At 31.1% G+C, this 22,160-nt stretch overlaps 1 protein-coding gene and 1 long non-coding RNA gene across 6 annotated transcripts in view; one reads left to right on the forward strand and one right to left on the reverse strand.

Moving 5' to 3' along the window:
• LOC127705991 (myelin regulatory factor-like) overlaps positions 1-22,160 on the reverse strand; it is a 120,001-nt gene that overhangs the window by 38,135 nt on the left and 59,706 nt on the right. For 3 of the 5 annotated variants that reach the window (XM_052210382.1, XM_052210381.1, XM_052210383.1), the window contains 2 exons: positions 15,096-15,181; positions 2,187-2,409 (listed from right to left, as the gene is read on the reverse strand). In XM_052210382.1, the coding sequence (XP_052066342.1) occupies positions 2,187-2,409; positions 15,096-15,181 (309 nt within the window). Of the gene's footprint in view, positions 1-2,009; positions 2,040-2,068; positions 2,125-2,186; positions 2,410-15,095; positions 15,182-22,160 lie in introns of those variants that run through there. The other 2 variants (XM_052210384.1, XM_052210385.1) reach the window with 2 other exon arrangements.
• LOC127705992 (uncharacterized) overlaps positions 1-22,160 on the forward strand; it is a 116,419-nt gene that overhangs the window by 26,221 nt on the left and 68,038 nt on the right. The gene's annotated exons all lie outside the window — the stretch shown is intronic.

The raw sequence follows: 22,160 nt of genomic DNA on the forward strand, positions 1-22,160 counted from the left end.
GGTGTCTTACCTTTGAAGAGGTGAGAACTGATGAAACACTTTTGTTAATGGTGTCTTACCTTTGAAGAGGTGAGATCTGATGAAACACTTGTTAATTGTGTCTTACCTTTGAAAAGGTGAGATCTAATGAAACACTTTTGTTAATGGTATCTTATCTTTGAAGAGGTGAGATCTGATGAAACATTTTTGTTAATGGTGTCTTACCTTTGAAGAGGTGAGAAATGATGAAACACTTTTGTTAATGGTGTCTTACCTTTGAAGAGGTGAGATCTGATGAAACACTTTTGTTAATGTTATCTTACCTTTGATGAGGTGAGATCATTTGTAAGTTGATGCTGTACTTTTGACCTTTTGACCATAGGTTGTTACCTTTGATGAGGTGAGATCATTTGTAAGTTGATGCTATACTTTTGACCATGGGTTGTTACCTTTGATGAGGTGATATCATTTGTAAGTTGATGCCATTCTTTTGATCAGGGGATGTTACCTTTGAGGAGGTGAGATCATTTGTAAGTTGATGCTGTACTTTTGATCAGGGGTTGTTACCTTTGAGGAGGTGAGATCATTTGTTAGTTGATGCCTAACTTTTGATGATGGGTTATTACCTTTTAGGAGGTGAGATCATTGTGTTAGTTGATGCCGTTCTTTTGATGATGGGTATCTTTGAGGAGGTGAGATCATTTGTAAGTTAATGCCGTACTCTTGAAGATGGGCTGTTACCTTTGAGGAGGTGAGATCATTTGTAAGTTCATGCCAAACTTCTATTAATGATGTCTTACCTAGCCCAAGAACACAGTTATTTCATAGTGCATTTCTTTAAGACAATAAATTAAAATTAAAAAATAGCACCTGATCTATCTGAAAAAGATTTTTACAGTGTATAATACTACTTTTGGGATAAATAATATCAAAATTATAGAAAAGTCAACCAGCTCTAACTCAAAATATGGACAATTCTAGGTTAAGGCGATCTATAATTCAGTTTGACAGCTTCAGACATACTAATTTTTTACCTTTTTAACTGGACCAAATCACTACTTTACTTAATAAACTGTTAACACAGAGGAATGTCTCACCTTTTCCTTATTTTGATAGTAAAATGCAAATGTTGAAAATTAAAATAGCAATACTTTAAGATGTAAGTTAAGTAAAATATTCAAAGTCAATGAACCATGACTGATGGTACAGGGCCAAATAATCTCCATGGAAATGAGATGTGTCAATGCTTATACAAATGCATATCCAATATCTTTGACCTACCACTAGTGGTTCCCCATAAACTAACCTAATCATAAACTAATACATGTAAACTAAGCAAAAGTTTCGAAGTCAACAGACCATGACGGAGGGGGCTTGGCGAAATGATCTCCATGGAAATGAGATTTGCCAATGCTAATACAACTGCATTCCAAATATCATTGACCTACCACTGGTGTTTCCAAGTTAACTGACCTAATCACAAAATAATACATTGTTGAGGCCACTGCCGCCGCATACCTATGTCTTGCTTTTTGACTCCGTCAAGGCAAGACAAAAATTCATCACCCAAATTCCTTTTAACAGGTAATTTCATCCCCCTACTTAATATTTCATGCATAAAATATAAAGAAATAATTTTGGAACGTGTATAACATAAAGTTAAACACTGTCCACACTAGGGACTATATATGTAGACAACGAAAACCAAAGGATGATAATTGTGTCCTCAGACCACCTGTGAGGAGGTTAGATCATTTGTAGGTTGATGCCTCACTTTTGTTAATGGTGTCTTACCTGTGAGAAAGTGAGATCATTTGAGGGTTGATGCTACATTTTTATTAACTGTGTCTTACCTGTGAGAAGGTAAGATCATTTGTGGGTTCATAACACACTATTGTTAATGGTATCTTACCTGTGAGAAGGTGAGATCATGTCAGGGTTCATGCCATACTTTTGTCTTTGGAGTCTTACCTGTGAGGAGGTAAGATCATTTGTGGGTTCATGCCACATTACTGTTATTGGTGTCTTACCTGTGAGGTGGTGAGATCATTTGTGGGTTCATGCCATACTTTTGTCTTTGGAGTCTTACCTGTGAGGTGGTGAGATCATTTGTGGGTTCATGCCATAGTTTTGTTTTTGGAGTCTTACCTGTGAGGAGGTAAGATCATTGGTGGGTTCATGCCACACTATTGTTAATGGTGTCTTACCTGTGAGGTGGTGAGATCATTTGTGGGTTCATGCCTGAAGCAGAGAGAGGTAAAGGTGTGGATGTTGAAGGGTCAGGGTGAGATACTGGAGCAGGTGGCATGTGATTTAATACAGGTGGCTCATTATACCCTGATGGAATAGACTTGGCATGAATTCCTGGAGGCCTATGGTGGCTCGGTGGATACATGTGATGCATCGTGGGGTTCACACCGTATTTGTTTTCTGAAAAAGATAATAAACCATGAAAATATTAGTGAGTGCACATTGAACTTATTATAATTCTAATGAATATATCAACTTAGATTTCTCAATTAATGGAAAGTTTTTTTTACCTGTGCCCTTGAATGCAATTCCCATTAGGAAATATGACAAAAGTCACCTGTTATTAACTCAGCTGTTAACATCAGGAACCAAGATGTACATAAATAGCTAATTTCTATCCTTAATCATAGACTGATGAAAATCACATATCAACAAAATGAACAAAGTTGATATGTGAGGTAATAACTATGCATCTGCACATTAATTAGCTGGCAAAATTTTACTTTGTTACCAGAAAAAGTATGAATTACCATGTACTCAAGAGAGCATTTGTTTCTAACCTTAAACGATGTAAATAATTACGAAAGTAGTCGCTTAATCCATTCGTTTCTGTCATTTTTTGGTCAACGTTGACATAAACGATGTACGCGCAAAATAGTTGGGTAGTCGTCGATCGTTTATCGCTGAGACATGTAAACAATACATTTGTTTCTGCATCTGTTGTTTAAATAATTATGAGCACGTGTTGTTTTCTCAAAGTTCTGGTCATTCATTTACCGCACTTTTACCTGTTTGTTTACAGTGCGTGTATGTAATCTATTTCTGTCTCACTACTCGGGGTCGATAAAATTCATCAAACGATATCTTTCTTTCTAGCAGCTTAATGCTTACTAAAGGATAGTTATCGATGACAAAATTTCGGGTAAGAAACAAATGCACTCCAAGTCTGTCTTTTTTTTTTTTATGAAATTCTATGTGTAAAGTCTAACTAAATATGTGTTGAGGGTCTAATGTCTTATCATTGTTTGACTTTAATTGTAAGAAAAGATAAAGATGTTGGACAAAATGACAAAAATTGGTTTACATGTATTAAAAAATCCCTGCTGGAGTAACAAGACCAATTTGGTACAATGTGACAGTTTACTAAAAACTCAATTCTAGACGCCTAAATTCAAAATGTACTATTTCATTGTAATTTTATCAGATTCCTTTTTTTTTCTTCAAATACAACGTATTCAATTACAAGACATCCCAATGCTCATTTGTATAGTTTGCATTCATCATAAATCAAATCAAATACACAAAATTCCACTAGGATTCTTTTATTCTTATCAAATATATAATTTTACCAACAAACACATTACATATTTAATGCATGTTACATGACACAAAAATTGCCCAATATATTTACACCATAACCACTACAACATGAAATAACTTGTTTTAGAAAGAAAAAACAGAAAAATAAAAAAGTAAAATATTGACTACATATCCTGAATAGGTACAAGCAAGCAATTTGGAGGGTGTGAACTGGTAGTATGTGTTTTACCTGCCTTAATATAATATTTCGAAAAACTCACAAATACATATTTCCTTCGGAATTTGTTCTAATTGCAAAGTTCAAATTTAACAACTACACCTTTTACTTTTGAAAGTACGAAAATCATTAAGACTTGTACTTTGTGAAAAACTTAGCTGGAAATGTTTCAACCAAAAAATATAACAAATGGGCCATTAAATTGAAATTTAAAGCTCAGCTTGAAGAAAAATGGAATTTTAAATTTCATTTCTATGGGTACATCTTTACCTTGATATCAATCATACACATAAAGCATTAAAAAAATGACAAGCAGTTGGCGATAATTCCAGATAATTCAAATTTTTCTTACCATGAAATTTTTTCATCTTAATCCAATCATTGATTTTTTGGTTACAGTTGCACATTTGTCTCAGATTTATCTTTAAATTTTCAAAAATTCAATAATTTCATTCTGGTTGGACATGACAAATTGAAAGGAACCTAAAAGCATTCTTTAATTTAAGCCTCAGGTGTGACAAGTATTATGATATGACTATTTTTATTGCATATTTGCCACCCAGATCTTGTTAACTTTCCATTTTCAACAAAATTTACATTTGATTCTTTCCTTAAGCTGATGATCTTGTCCCACAGATTAACAACAATTGTTAAAAAAAACTGACACTGATTACTAAATTAAGCATTTTGTGTAATGAAATCTGATCTATATTTAAACTTCCAAAAATCACATGTTGTATTTAACAAAGTTTAATAAAAACACTAAAATGGTTCATTGTCCTGCTTTATATTGACAAAACGATCAGACTATATTGACGAGGTATAGAATCGTGTGTGAGGTCGAGACATTGGTTTAATTAACGATTGGTACGACATGGTACTACATTTACACGCCTTAACAAATGTAAAATTAAAAGAAATGGCTAAAGTAAATCAAGACTTCCAATATTGACCTCCTTATCAATTTTTGATAGGAGTCTTTAGTTGCAATTATTACATAAAGATGTGGGAATCTTGGGTAGCAATTATTACATAAAGATGTCAGAATTTTGGGTAGCAATTATTACATTAAGATGTCGGAATCTTGGGTAGCAATTATTACATAAAGATGTCGGAATCTTGGGTAGCAATTATTACATAAACCTGAAGTTGGCATTTTATTCAACCTATCTACACTATAATAAGAAGTAAAATTAAAATAAAAATAACTTCTTTTTTTCTATGTCTAGCCTTGGACTATTAAACTACTTGGGACTCACTGGGACTATTATTAGTCCAAAGTCTAGGTGTTAGAAGAATAACTCATTTTACACATTTGTTATTATTGTACAACATACAACTTAAAAGGTACTGATACAATGTATCACAAAAATATATAAATTATATCTCATTATATAATTCATTATATCCTATTAAAAATTTTATTTCACTAATTATTGAATATTCAAATGATGAATAAAAATAAATAATTCAAAACTAGTAATATTTGGTTTTAGTAATGATAAATATTGCAACAACATAGAAATGTATTATTATAAACCTTATCCTAAAAAAACAAATTAAAAATATGCATGGAAATTTCAAACAAAAACAAGAAATAAATAACCAACCTTTAAGATAGAGAACCATCGTAAAAGTCACATTACCGAGGTCATTGGGTTGTAGAGAAGACCCATCATTTACATTTGTTCATAAGAACTACGCTGACATGTCGACTGGTACAGGTAAATACAATGAGCCAAGTAGGAAATCGCCAGACATATAATTTATGATGACATTTCCGTAAAAAGAAATTGCTGTTTCTTTTTTTTTTGTATGATGTAATTAAGAAATTTCCCATTGTTTATGTTTTGAAAAAAAACTATTGTAGGTGGTGCAAACAAATGCAACCAATACAGTGTCATAATGTGGAGCACTAAAGTACTTTTATCAAAAGCTTTTGTTTGGTTTTTATAAATAAAATATCCAAATAAGAATAAAAAACAAAGAAATATTATTCAAAGTTTAGAATTCTTATTCTGATTTATTTACATGATTATATTGAATTAACAATGTGATTCATTTATTTTCATTGAAAATTGTTTATTTATTTTGATGAAAAGTTTTATTTTTGTGGATACTTGATTATGTTGCTTTGACAATATTTGCATATCTGCCTATAGGAAATTATCAATTAGCCTATATGAAATTATCATTTTTTTTTAACACTTAAATTCATGTAAATAAAATGTTCGTTCAACTAAAACCCCAAAATTCATGGAAATGAGTACCCCAAAGAATGCCATTAAAATTCTTAACCTGGAAATAAATAGTAAATCAACATTTAAGATGAAACATAAAAAAGTTTGGCCTTCAACTTTCTGAAATATGTTCAAAACATGTTAAATTTATACAAGACCAAGATATATATTTATATTTTGGATCCCTTCGGCAACTGTTCAGACACATAACTTCGTTTTTTTAAAAACTTTTTTCACATTTTACCCAAATCATTATGAATTCTTTACATGCTTGATTAACCTTATATATATACATAAAAAAATATATAAACACCACTTTATTTTATTAATTTAAATAAATCTTGTTGCTTCTTAGGAATTTTCAGTATTCTCAAAACTGGGAGTATTATACAATTATCTTATTACACTATATATACAATAACACAAAAAAACCAAACGGTCTACCCATAATATTTAAACAACCAATTAACACAAATCAAATAATGTGTCATGCCCAATGGAAAACATAAAAGTAATAAGAATAAAGATATAAAAAATAATAATTTAAATCCACCAGGTTGAATCACGTTCAATTAAATTTTCCACAAAAAAATCTTCAAAACAGAAATAAAAGTTTACTGTAATTATTTCTAAAAAATACTCTAAATTGTTACAAAATTACAGTGTTCCATTTCAAAAGAAAAACCTGAAAGAAATTTATCGTATTTTTAAACTGAAGTGAGATTAATCACAGTAAGTGTTATCAAAAAAAAAATCTAAAAAGTTCTTGACCTATTAACAATTTTATAAAAGTGATTTTTTTATGTTTAATATTCCATTTATGTGGTTTTTTAAAAAAAAATTTACTTATTGGCCATTGATTCAAAAATATACCGTAAACTCTTTTGAAGCATTCAACTAATCTTCTTTAAAAGGAAAGCTTTTAATTTAAGTGAATTATATATAAATATAATTATTATTGATGTACATTAATTCATGTTATTTATATCTTAATTTTTATTTTCCATATATATATATATATATATATATAATAAAAAAAGTTAAAATGTTTTAAAAGTTTTAAGCATGTATCATATGTACTGGTGATATTTGATACTATACTAATGCCCTTTGTGTTTCGTTATTCATACTACAAAATGTACAACAATCAACTTTCTTAACTAATTGCCAAAAAATAAAATTGGACAGCTATATCTTTCACTATTAAATACTAAATCCATTTTAGGTAGTAGTAAAAAAATAAATTTAAGCCTTTATTCATCGTAAATGCATTAATGTTTTAAAACTAATTGCATAAATTTGTTTCTTCGTAGTTTACCCTTTTTAAAGCTACATCGTATCCACAACATAAAAATATTATTATTCATATGTATGTCAGTTAAAAGCTCTACAGAGCTTATTTTGTATTGTTATATGTATATACCCGACTTTAAATAAATCGTATATGCTTTATGCTATTGATATATACAGATATTAATTTCTTCCAGTAAAGAAGACTCATGCCTAGGAGATAATTATGTTTTCTTTTTTATTTATTGGTATTACCTACCAGAGGTAGATAATAAATTTCTTCTGCTGCAAGTCAATTAATATGACTGAAAGGACAAATCATAAATGAGGAGATTATCTATGACATAAGTACATTTAATATCTTATTGTATATAAAATTCAGAATCTATAATTTTAAATAAAAATTGAAAAATAATTTAACCTGAAAATTCCATTTAAAAAATTAATACTGGTAGTTGTTAAAACCAAATAACTTATGATTGTCAAGGAAACAAACTTTATAGTCATATTAATTTAAATGACTAATTAAAGGTTATTCTAATAAAAGGATATAAACAAAAATTTATACATTATTAAAGTTTGTAACAATTATATGCACTACCTATTTTCAAATCTATATATCTATGCAACTCAAACCTGTGTAATTATCATGAAAAATTGCATTAAGTATCATACCTGGGTTTTCATACATCTCCATTGTATAGTGTATTGATACATCAACAATTACTGCCGCGACATGTTATAGAAGTTACTTAAATATTAATACTAATCAGTTACGACCAGTTGATTTTCCGACTAAATAAAAACTTTTCAATTCCACGGACATTTGATAATTTGCAGAAGCAGAGAAATGTAAACTCTTAATCTTGAAAAGCTTCTGCTGAAAATAATTAATTTTAATGCATTTTAAACATGAGACATTTCAGTTTGTTTACACACAGATTGTTTCTATTTACTGCTTAGCAAATGGACTGTGTCCTGTTTTTCAATTTCAAAAAACACTTAAGATCCATAAAAATTAATAATAACGAAAAATGAAAAAGGTCTATTTCAATAGAAGATACATTAGAACAATTGATAAAATCTGCTATAAACTGAACAGACACATCTGCACAGCAGAAGATAGAAGCCATTGTTTGTATCAAACAGTCTGTCTCAAGAAATTGATTAAAAAAAAATACCCCTAGTTTGACAGACTTCGAGCATGAGACCAATTACATCTTAAGTACAAGGTAAAACTGTGAAGCACAGCAAAAGGAAAGTGGTACTTACCCCAATTCAAGCGCCTGTGTAATAATGCCTTGAATTTTGTCATTTAAATGTCTTTTGCATTAACAGGTGTGATTAATGTTGACAAAAAATCAACCAAAAATTAAATCCTTCAAGATTTCACAATAAATGGCCATCCATGCATTTTAACCATCTCATAAAAAATTGTAATAAGTGTCATAATAAAATTGATTCACATTACTTAATCTTCACCAAAAATCGGCTAAATTGAATTTATATCATCGAAATCTACATCCGCTATTATCTGCTCATAGCCTGCAACCCCATCTTTCTTAGCTAACATTATACTGATCGGAAAATATTCTATATCCAAATTTATCATTTGTGAAAATTTACACTCAAGAAAGCCTTGATGAATTCATTATAAAATGACATATATTGAAAAGGAGAACATTTAATTACAACTCAATTTGTCTCCATGGGACAGACTAAATAGATGAAAGTTACAGGAAAGCTAAGAGTTCTTTATATGAGAAATATCTCTTGCAAGTTATAAACTACATTTATGTACCATTCAGTAAGACTTAGACCTATGATTGTACCTGGTTGTTCCTGGGTGTAATGCCCCAAGGTTAACTAGATTTAATCGTTTTTTTTAGATATGTAAAGTGTTTCTTACACCTTTTAAAAGACAAACAAAAGTAAATCTTTACTCTAGTGACATTTTTGTTAAAAAGTTAAATATATTCAATAATTCTTCACATGCATGCAAAAATCTAAATATACATCTGCGATACCATAAACTTTTGGCTGATAGTATTCAACGATTGTCCTCGTACCGAAATGTCCGTTTGCTACCTGTTACTATTTGAGCTTTTAAAATGCCTTAATTAACACTTTATTTACACTTGTAGGAGGTAGTATGGCTGTATGAAGCACCGATATCACACTGACATCCAGGACAAATATAATCTTTATTTTTCTAGAAGTTGCCGATATCCCCAAATACGTCCAAAATGATACATATACTCAACTTTCCTTCATGAGTTGTCACTTAATTCTTGTAATTTGACTAAAACACATGTTAAATTTAAAGGAATTTTATTAATTCAAATTGGAAATTTAAATTTTGGAGGTAAGATCAAAATCAACCTGTGAGAATCTGCTTTTTTATCATATTTTGTCTGATTCATTTGCTATCCATATATTTTATTCATTTATAAAGAAGAAAAACCTTAGATTAACATGGCCACTAATAAAGTGGTGGACCTATGAGAGGAGGACTATTGTAGATTATCTCTTTCTTTCTGTGTTTTTGAAACAGAATATCTTGAGTAACAAAACTTTTTCTGGCTATAAACGAATATTAAGCATGAAGTCATTAATATTTAAATTATGATATTTCCAAATATATTATAGATACACATCTTATTTTGCAATGAACACATCTGCCAAGGAAAACTTCGCCTTTTTTGCTCATTTGTTTTTTTACTTTCCGCAATACTGCATTTTACTATTGTTGAGTTATAATCTTGAACTATAAAACTTCCAAAATTTTTTTTTTACAAAGGATAACTACATTAAGTTTTTCATAATTCATAGAATATTTGTATCATTTCTATAATCTAAATAACAAAATTTGGACAAAGAAACCATAAGGCTTTAACTATAAATAAAACATCTTAACTCTGATTTTTTGAAGTCTTTCGGAATTTCACTGCATCTCACCACTTTAAAGTTATCTTCAAAACGATACTGTTAGTACCTTGACATGAAATTGTTCAGCTAACAGTACCAAGCTAAATCAATTATGCCTCCGCTATAACAATATTTTTATTGCAGAGATATCATGTCTTAAACAGAATATTTATCAATTTTCATTTTTAAGATATAACTTTGTTAATTGATTTCGATCATGCTGCTTAAAGGTCAAGTGAGTAAATAGTCCAAAAATAATTGAAATCGTTGACCATGACTGACTGTAAGCAGAATAATAGACCACTTATAAGGTAGTAAAGTCAAACAAAGTGACTTAAAGACTTAAAACTGGACATCCACATGTCCTGATAAAATTTACAACTGATCTATATCTATTTTAAACCACCTGTCTATAGCAACATCCTGCCTGACTTTAAAATTTCTATCTTTTTGCCATTGTCACTATGAAGATTCCACTACAGAATTTATTGAAGGCAAAGTTTTGATATTTATTTTTCTGGTGGTGTTCAATAACTGTTGAATATTTCATGGTACATTTTCCTCAGAGCACCATCAAACTTTTTTAACATCCTTTTTTAATTTAAATTTTTTTCACCTTGTGAAGCAGGCAGTTTATTTTGTCTCTAAACTGGGGTAAAATGGACCTCACCTTATTTAGTTTATACAAGTTGATTAAAATCAATTTGTCAGCCCTATTGACAGTTTTTCTAGTTTTCAAACATTTATCCCAATCACGGAAAGTAAAAGAACAATATTGACCCAAGTGAAAGAAAGGCTATCAAATCAAACACACACAAAAAATACTCTTAATTTGACATCAAAGCCATTAGGTTTTTGCTTTGTAATATCTAAGTTTGTTTTGGATAAGATATATTGCTTTAAGTGTTTGTTACACAGTATTTGAATTGGAACTCAGTTAAACTAACATTCCCCCTTCTAATTAAAGATTAATTTTACAATTACTGTGAATCACAGTTTACAGGACTTTACGCCAAAGCTTTATAATGACACAACCATGCACACACCGAACAGCAAGCTATAAAGGGCCCCAAAAATGCCATTTCAATTGATATTTTATAGAGTGTCTTTCTATGTTGTGATGTTACACTATTGTTTCAGGTAGGGTGAAGCTTGGCGCCTGTTAAAACATTTAAACCTGCTGCATTTGTTTGCACCTGTCCTAAGTCAGGAACCTGACGTTCAGTGGTTGTCGTTTGTTGATGTGGTTCATAAGTGTTTCTCGTTTTTTATATAGATAAGACCGTTGGTTTGCTTGTTTGAACGGTTTTACACTAGTCATTTTTGGGGCTTTTATAGCTTGCTGTTCGGTGTGAGCCAAGGATCTGTGTTGAAGGCAGTACTTTGACCTATAATGGTTTACTTTTACATATTGTGACTTGGATGGAGAGTTGTCTCATTGGCACTCATACCACATCTTCTTATATCTATATACTCCACTTGATCCATATTTTTAACAATATCTGCAGATATTAGATAATATATTTTCTGTAAACAAGCAAGAGTTTTCAAAATATACAAATAAAAAGTACCCCATCCCCTAAATAAACAGCTGCGCCATGAGTGCATGATACGCCCTTCGTCTTGTGTGTGAATTTAAAAAAAAAAAAAAAATCAATATCTCAAAAATAAAATTTTGAATCAAAACCAAAAAGTATACAGATCTTTAGATTAATATAACTAAGAAGTGTGTAAAATTTTAAGCAATAATCATAAATCGTTTTAGAGATACGGCGCGACATGTGAAAAACCCCTCCCCCTTTTTTTACAAAATACTCAATAACTCAAAAATAAAATTTCGAATCATCACCAAAAAGTATACAGATCTTAAGGTTAATATAACTAAGAAGTGTGTAAAGTTTTAAGCAATAATCATAAACTGTTTTTGAGATACGGCGCGACATGTGAAAAAATCCTCCCCCTTTTTTAACAAAATACTCAATATCTCTAAAATAAAATTTTGAATCATCACCAAAAAGTTTACAGATCTCAAGATTAATATAACTAAGAAGTGTGTAAAGGTTTAAGCAATAATCATAAATTGTTTTTGAGATACGGCGGGACATGTGAAAAAAAACACACACCTGTTTTAGTTACTAAGTCCCGTAACTCAAAAAGTTTTAATCTTATTTTCACCAAAAAGTATACAGATCGTTTGACCATCATAAGAAACAACTATAATTGTTTCTATAACTATGTTAAGTTTCATGAAATTTGGATAAGTCATTCTCAAGTTATGGTGCGACATGTTGACGCCGGACAGACAGACGGAGGGACAGACAGACAGACAGACGGACGCCGGACATTTGTATAACATAATACGTCCCGTCCCGTCAAAAATTTGATGAGCGTATAATAAGTCTCACCAAATAAAAAATTAATTTAGGCTATTGCCATTTTTTAGACTTCATCTTAGAATTTTTCATAAAAATCTACATACAAAAATTGATGAGAAACTAGACGAATTTTCTCTTCCTATTGTTTATATCCCTTTCCTTAATGGTGATGATTATTTAGTTTCTTCTTAAGAAAATTACATATCTCAGTTGTTCCAGGTGGACATCACAGATTACAAAGAATATACAATTTTGATAGAATGGATATAAAACTTTTATCAAATTTATCACAAATATAATTATTTAATATGAAAGTATGGTACCACTTGCAGAAATTTCATTAAAAAATTGTATTCACACACAGCTTCTTTAGGGTTAAGTTATTTATAAACTGCCATTTACTGAATATAGGAGCTTTTTCCAGATATTTGCAGATATCTGTCATCGATTGGATACAGATGAAGACTGAACAACAGATCAAGTTAGTGGGATAAACATTTTTTTTAATCAATACTGCCACCCCCTATCCGTCATCCAAGCATATGACATCAGGTCTTTTGACTTGTGTTCATTAGTAGCACTATCTCCAAACTGCAGTCAAGTAGATGTTTAATTCTCATTCTGATAGATCAATTATCATGTTAGAAATCATAATCAGTATAGGTCTACAGATAAACCAGTTTCTGCACTGTTTATTCAAAACTGTTAATATTTTATGAAATAACTCTTGGCTAATGTAATGGATATAGTTGATTAGATTTAGATCAGGTCAATCGTACAAATTACAACATTTCATTCTTCGATATTGATTGTTTGATAGACAGGAGGGGTTCAACACCCCAGCAGTATTAATGGGACCTGAACTGGGAACAACTTTTGACTGCCACAGGAAATGTATGGCATGTATGGAGAGTTACTTTGATAGGATTGGAAAATGTTAGCCTATTCTATACAAATGATGCTAGGAATCTTTTTTATGCTAGGAGCCTAGGAGTGCAGCACTCTCCAAACAACCATGGACCACCCTAAACAGAAGGGGGAGGGGGATTTTTTATTGAAAAAATATTCATTTACATTATCAAACTAGTAGAGAAAATAATCATTTATATGTCCAAATAATCTACTCAAGATTTAAAAATAATAAACTCTATGTAATCTAGAAGTATTTCAATGTTACTCTGTTTAGGACTGACAATAATTTGACTGATGACTTTTACTGTACATCAAAGTTATACTCTCAGCCAATAGTTTTACAATATTTTTTCAGTATAATCGTTATTAGTGAGAATATTCATAAATCATTAAGGTGTGTCAATGCTGATTCTTCAAAACAGATTTCAGATGGCTCGAGTCAACTGACTTATCAAATACAACTTGTGTAATAGATAGTCATTGTCTGTAAGAATAGACTTGCTTGCTACAGAGTATAATGTTTCAGAACATTATTTCTGGATTTTCCTATAGTTTTGAATCTTGTGTATTAAATATCAAAGAATATCACATTCTTACTCTGTATCATCAGGTGTTATGATCTTGTGCAGGTAATAGATAGGAGTGAGTACAGACTTTATCCTTTGACATTAAAAAGATCAGTATTACATTGAAGGTGTACCACAGAAAGTTGTCAAGGGCTTTGTTTAAGCAATTTTTTGTCATGAAAACTATTATTGATAAATTAAATAAAATACATGAAATGCAATTAAAACCCAATTTTTTTCCTGGTTTCAAGGCCTAACCTGTACATTTGAAAGCACAAACAACATAGTACAGTGAGGTGCACATTCTTTGGATCCTATTCATGTCCATGTCAAACAATTTATGAATGATACATCTCAGATATGCAAGTTATAAAATGATGTTTATGTGTATAACCATACTTGTCAAGAAAACTATTTTATTGAAAAATAACATAGGTTGTGCATGGTGAATGAATATATCTGTTCTAAAAATAGGTTCAACTACAATGGACAAAGGAAGATAACTCCCAATTCAAAATATTGCCCTCAATTGCTTAATAAAATGCAATGTTTTATTCTAAGTTCACAATGCAAAATGCAAGCAACCTTTATCCTTCAGTGATCACAAGCAGTCTGATTTTAAGGAGTTGACAAATGGACATCCCCTTACTAAAACTTTTCTGAACCATCAGAAAATATATTTTTATAAAACTCTCAAAAATACTACACTTTATAACCACATAACTCTGCAGTTTCTGTTTTTTTCCAATGATTTTTTTTCTATCAAATAGTGTGATACATGAACTTAATCTTTTCTCTTTGTAAGATAATGGAATGAGGTGTAGGCATCTAGCATCCACAAGTCATGCTGAATCAGTGAAAATAGTTTCCTATCTTTTTGATCAGAAAGATTCTGGGGGTTTCCATTAGTTTAACAAAGACTTTGGGATTTCCCACTCTTACTCTTATAACTATAGCCAGTTAAAAGAAACTGGCAACAAAGGATATTTGAATCCAGAATGAATGTCTGGTATCTTACCTTGAGTTGTCACTATTCCTGCTGGATTATGATGTCCATCTGGTGGTGAATATGGCTCTGAATCAGGTGGACTGTCAGGCAGTGTTCTGAAATAAGAAAATCAATGCAATCATATGTCAAATACAGTCAATTCTAAAATCAGAAAATTAAAAGAATACTGCAACTGTGTGTCAGTCAGACAAATAGTGCTTTGAAATAAGATAAAGTCATGAACATGTATGACAGTACTCCAACATTTTTATATTAATTTGTACAATACATATTAAGTGCCTTGCTGCCTGATACTATCTCTTGTTGTGGCAGTAACACTGTGAGATACTATCTCTTGCTGTGTCAGTAGCACTGTGAGATACTATCTCTTGCTGTGTCAGTAGCACTGTGAGATACTATCTCTTGCTGTGTCAGTTACACTGCCAGATAATTTCACCTGTTGTGTCAGTCACACTGTCAGATACTATCTCCTGTTGTGTTAGTAACACTGTCAGATGCTTTCTCCTGCTGTCAGTAACACTGCCAGATACTATCTCCTGTTGTGTCAGCCACACTGTGAGATACTATCCTTGCTGTGTCAGTAACACTGCCAGATACTATCTCCTGTTGTGTCATTCACATTGCCAGATAAAATCTCCTGTTGTGTCAGTCACATTGCAAGATACTATCTCCTGTTGGGTCAGTCACACTGACAGAAACTATCACTTGTTGTGTCAGTAACACTGTGAGTTATTATCTCTTGATGTGTCATTCACACTGCCAGAAAATATCTCTTGCAGTGTAAATAACACTGCTTGAAACAACCACCTGCTGTGTAGGTAACATTGCCAGTAACACTATAAGATACTTTCTTCTACTGTGCCAGTAACACTGTGAGCACACTGTGAGCTACTTTCTCCTTCTTTGTCAGTAACACTGCTTGAAACAATCTTCTGCTGGGTAAGTAACACTGTCAGATACTATCTTCTGATGTGTCAGTAACACTGTAAGATAATTTGTCAGTCACACTGTAAGATACTTAGTCAGTCACACTGTAAGATACTTTGTCAGTCACCCTGTAAGATACTTTGTCAGTCCCATTGTGTAATACTTTGTCAGTCACACTGTAAGATACTTTTTCAGTCCCACTGTGTGATACTTTGTCAGTCACACTGTAAGATACTTTGTCAGTCACACTGTAAGATAATTTGTCAGTCACACTGTAAGATACTTTCTCAGTCACACTGTAAGATACTTTGTCAGTCACACTGTAAGATACTTTGTCAGTCACACAGTAAGATACTTTGTCAGTTCCACTGTGTGATACTTTGTCAGTCACACTGTAAGATAATTTGTCAATCACACTATAAGATACTTTGTCAGTCACATTGTGTGATACTTTCTCCTGCTGAGTCAGTAATTCCTTGATATAAGGTAATTCAAAATGTTGTCTTATGAAAATCCACTCATTTTTATTTTTTCCCTTAATGCCCCATATCTTCAATGATGTCTTTCCTTTACATGGAATTTGTACAATCAATACATCATTAAGGTAGATCAGTGGTCTCAATTAATTTTTTTAATGCATATAGGTGCAAATGATTGGTCTATATTTTTACTAAAACGAGCAAATTTGATGCAGGAATGGAATTTGTTTATGAAAATTTTCATTATTTTTTAAAAATGGAATGTACAGTAAATTTACCTATTTCTGTATGTAGCAAGAATGACCCCAGTTTTTATATTTATTTTCTGAAAGCACATTAGATTAGTTATATTCTTAAACTGAATTTTAATTTTCTTTCTAATACACAAAAGTGCCATCTATTTATAATCCTTCCACAATATGACAATTTTGCCCAACCTGTAGCTTGGATAAATTTAAGCTCCATGATCCATAGTTTTTATTGTATTTTTGAAAATAGCATGATATAAAACAACATTTTGGCAAAGAATGAAAAAATTATCTTGTATTTAATTTAGCTTAATCTACCTTAAATTAGCAATATAAGGGACTTGCAAGACTAAAACTTACTTTAAATTTAATTCAACACGGATTTTAAATATCCTTTTACTCATTTTAGATTTTACACACTCAACTATTCAAACCATAAATCTGATTGTATTTCAAAATGCTTAAAAATCTTGAAAGAATTATGGAAAATCATCGAGTTTCAGAAAGAGTTCAGATTCCATGGTGTTGTCAGTTCTTATGAAGCAGTACAGTCACCATAAATATTAAATTCAAATGTAACTGATTCCACTAAAATGACAATCATATCTTATTTCTTACGTCTCGCAACTTTTAAAATTGAAAAAATATATGACTAAGGATGAAAATGTTTTTTTGATGCCGATATTGATTCTTGATATAACAAAAAATTAAGGTTAGAACATAATATACCTCTCCATAGACTCACATGTACAATGGTCAATATAATAAATCTAATATATTTATACATTTTATGATATAAATTCTATCCAATCGAATTAACCAAACTTTATTACACAGAAATAACTTTGGTGATGAAGAATAAAAAACTACCCACCACAAAGCTATTGATCAGGACTGACGTATTTATCGTAGCATTCATGATATCCCTAGTTTTCAAACACAACAAATCGGTATTTTATGTAAATTAAATAAATTAATATATATCAAAACTTCAACTTTTAATTCTTTATAGTTTCTTTTTGTGAAATAATTTTTAGTTTTTCAGTATATAATTACGTATACATAAACCACGATGAAATAAGAAAACATGTTAATATATGATTTTATTTTTATTTTATCTTCTTCATTAATATTTTTTGTACTTTTGAAGTATAATGTAAACACTTTTGGCTCCCAACATATTTGTTCTCTTCGATTTGAAATGAAAATAACTTTCCCTTAAAATTTTATTTGAAATTTGAAAAAAGTTCGTACTTTAAAATAATATATGCATGCACTTTTAATTAATTCAAAATATATATATATGCATTCTATTACATGTACTTTTTAAAATCTTATTTTGTCAAATAACGCACATGGATGTTTATATTTTTGTCTATTTAACTTTTTTTTTTATTACAAACACTGATAATTTTTATGATAAATACATTGAAAAATATGAATAAATAAATATTATTCTTTTCCATGTAAAATTCTTCAAATAAAACATTTGAATTATCTGCAAATCTAGAGATTCTAGAAGGACAAGCACTGTATGTGAAAAAAATGAAATGTGTTCTAACTGGTCCAAACCTTGTAAATGTAAAAAAAATGCACTATTTGACTGCCGAAAATACATTTTTGTGATAAATGGCAATGGTATCTAAAGTCAAAGTGACACTCACATAATAAATGATCAAAATGAAGAAAAAATAATCTTACTGTGCTGGGCGGTAACACCAGGCATAGAGACCCCATTGTTCCCTGTCACCGTTAAAAGAACAATCCGTACCAGCGGGGAACATCTAATTTTGTAAACTATACTCTGGTCTTATTGTTACGGTATAGCTTGTTGGAAATGTCTAATATTTCACACTTGTTTAATGTTCAAATCGAGACAATATTTATGCTTGTTATTTAAATACTTTAAAACCTATATATATAAAATTTCACAATATTACTTTTTCTTCCAAACATTAATATTATGATTTAAGATTTTTCCCGATTGTCTCAATGTGTGAAAATTTGTTCACTCTGATTGCACATGAGTACAACATGAATAATTTATTAATTACCCAATTTAACGACTGTCTGAACAAATATTAAACAAACCACGATGGAGGTGTGGTTAATATTAACATCAATCAACACTGAATAAAACATGAATAAACATTACTTTGAAAATGTAAAGTATTAAAAAACAATATTTACAACTCAAAAAGTTAACTTTCTTTACCTTGTTGGTGCTAAACCAGAAAATAAATTCTTAAAAATGTCCCAGTCCATTTTTTTTTTTTATTACCCCTCTAATTATCCCGACAGTCACATGGTATAAAAAATCACGTAGGTTGTACAATAATCTTTACAAAAAATCTGTTTGGGTTTATTTAATGCTACAACAAAGAACAATTCCGACATTGACACGTTCTTGAAACTGAACCTTGATTGTATGGGGGACAGTTAGTTTTTGTAGCTTTACAAATAAATACTATAAATCATCACTTAAAAACAATTTGTTTTTTACTTTTGGACTTTTGAATGAATGTTTGAATAAAATAAAACAGCAAATATTTGCAGAAAAATTTACAAATAATGAACAGTAAATTGAATGCCGAATCTATTGTAAACCCCCATTTTTTAGACAAATATTTCTTCCGCAATCGTGATTCTTCGTGTATTACTGAATATGAGTTAGAACAGCTCTTGACTGATAAAAACAAGGAATTTTATACTATTTCATGCAAATGAAAATATTCTATTTGAAGATATTCTTTTGCAGCAATTTATTTTATCCAAACAAAATATGGCAGTCAACCATTTTTTCTCTATTAATAGATATAGCGACGTAATGTAGACGTGTTTGGTTTTGTGTTGGATACATACAATACTCGGCCATATTTTTTTTTTTGTTAATTGTTTTGTCATAAATCATGCCGGTGGTTTTCTCGTTTGAATTGTTTCACATTTTGTCATGTCAGACCTTTTATAGCTGACTATACGGTATGGGTTTTGCTGATCCTTGATGGCCGTATGGTGACCTATAGTTGCTTACATCCGTGTCATTTTAATTCTGGTGGACAGTTGTCACATTTGCAATCATATACCACATCTTCTTATATATGATTTAATGCCAGGCCAAATACTGCATTTAGGGCAAACAGCAAAGACTGCAAAGTTTGTTACTGCTATAAAGATCCTGGACAGAATTACCTAACTGACAGATAAATGATCTTGTGAACATCTGAAGATTGTTACTTGATAAGTTTATAACTTATTTTGATTTTCAAATTTAAGGGGTCAAAAGAGTGAACTTATCACTTGTTTTTATTGTGTGTTTTACTTTTAAATCTGAAAAGGGGGAGGTCACTGTGTACATAAACTAGAGGCTCTCAAGAGCCTGTGTCGCTCACTTGTATTTACTGATGCTTTGGAAATCATGTAAAATAAGGTTAAAATCATAATTAATAGTATTAGATATTAGATATTATAATGATATCTAAGATAATAACAAAAAACTAACTCAGGGGCAGCAACCCATCAACAGATTGTCGGATTCATCTGAAAATTTCAGGGCAGATAAATCTAAATCTGATGAACATTTTTGCCACCTGTCAGATTTGCTCTAAATGCTTTAGTTTCAGAGATATAAACCAAAAACTGCATTTTACCCCTATGTTCTATTTTTAACCAAGTTGGCCATAATGGTTGGAAGGCGGGGTCATCGGACAAACTTTTTGAACTTAATACCCTAATAATGATTATGGCCAAGTATGGTTAAATTTGTCTCAGTAGTTTCAGAGAAGAAGATTTTTGTAAAAGATTACAAAAATTTACAAAAAATTGTTAAAAATTGACTATTAAGGGCAATAACTCCTAAAGGGGTCGACTGACAATTTTGGTCAGGACAACTTATTTGTAGATCTTACTTTGCTGAACATTATTGCTGTTTACAGTTTATCTTTATCTATAATAATATTCAAGATAATAACCAAAAACTGCAAAATTTCCTTAAAATTACCAATTCAGGGGCAGCAACCCAACAACAGGTTGTCAGATTTGTCTGAAAATTTCAGGGCAGATAGATCTTGACCTGATAATCAGTTTTACCCTAGTCAGATTTACTCTAAATGCTTTGGTTTCAGAGATATAAGCCAAAATCTACATTTTACCCCTATGTTCTATTTTTAGCCATGGCGGCCATCTTGGTTGGTTGGCGGGGTCATCGGACACATTTTTTAAACTAGATACCCTAATGATGATTGTGGCCAAGTTTGGTTAAATTTGGCCCAGTGGTTTCAGAGGAGAAGATTTTTGTAAAAAGCTAACGACGACGGACGACGGACGCCAAGTGATGAGAAAAGCTCATTTGGCCCTTTCGGGCCAGGTGAGCTAAAAAGGGTGAGGTTTGTCACTGTGTACATAAAACTTGTTAAACCCACTATATTTTTGCCTATACAAAGTCATGCTATCTCGACAATGTATTGTGTTATAGATGGTTTCAGTGTTGTTACGTAGTGTGGGCAGTTGTTAACTGTCCAATATTTTTTGGTTATAATGTCATCCTGTTTATCTAAGCATGATATACTATAGGCGGATCCAGGGGGAATGGCCCTCAGGGGCCCCCCTTTTGTGGGAAAAATTTGTTTGATTATATAGAGAATCACTGAAGCATGACTGTAGCGGGCCCCCTCTTATGGCAATCAGTGCGCCCCCCCTTATAAAAAGTTCTGTATACAAATAAAGACTATCTCTGTATTTCCTTCTTGGTTTATATTTAACAGAATTTACATGTGGTATGTAAGTGTGGTAATTTACCATGGAGGCTTTTGTGTGATACTTTATCATCTTGACATTTCATCAGATTTTCACATGATCAAGTATTAGAGATAAAAAATGTCAGAAGTGGAGTTGGATTCAATTATTCTTCCAAGGCAGTTGAGTCCTTTCCATTATTTTTAGTTGGATTCATGTTACTGTAGCTCAAATTGTAGTTTTTTGTGAAATGTTTTAATAGTGGACCATTGTTTTTTTTTGGGGGGTAGTCAGATCTTCTTTGATGAATATTTATTGATTTCCCCCAATTTGTTTCTTATTACTACTCTTCATTTTTGGTTTGAGATTGCTATGGCATCCATCAGTGTTGTCAGAATTTCTGGGGCAAACATATTTGCAAGGTTTTATTTTTTACATTTTTCATTTCCCCTTTTCTGATCTCCCTTAAAGATCAAATTTACGTGAGGAGGTGTTTTTGATAGTGAAATTAGCAAAAATAAACACATGATAATTTCCCCCATTACAGGAAACTGTTGATACACAGTGACTGTAGAAACACTGAAGTTGTAGGACTGGTATTCCATGAGAAAATGAGCTGCTAATGCTATGGTAGAATTATTAACATGGTTATAGTTTAGTATGAAGTCCATTTTCACTGAACTAGTACA

This window comes from Mytilus californianus, unplaced genomic scaffold (assembly GCF_021869535.1).
Source record: "Mytilus californianus isolate M0D057914Y unplaced genomic scaffold, xbMytCali1.0.p SCAF_6, whole genome shotgun sequence".
NCBI lineage: Eukaryota > Metazoa > Mollusca > Bivalvia > Mytilida > Mytilidae > Mytilus > Mytilus californianus.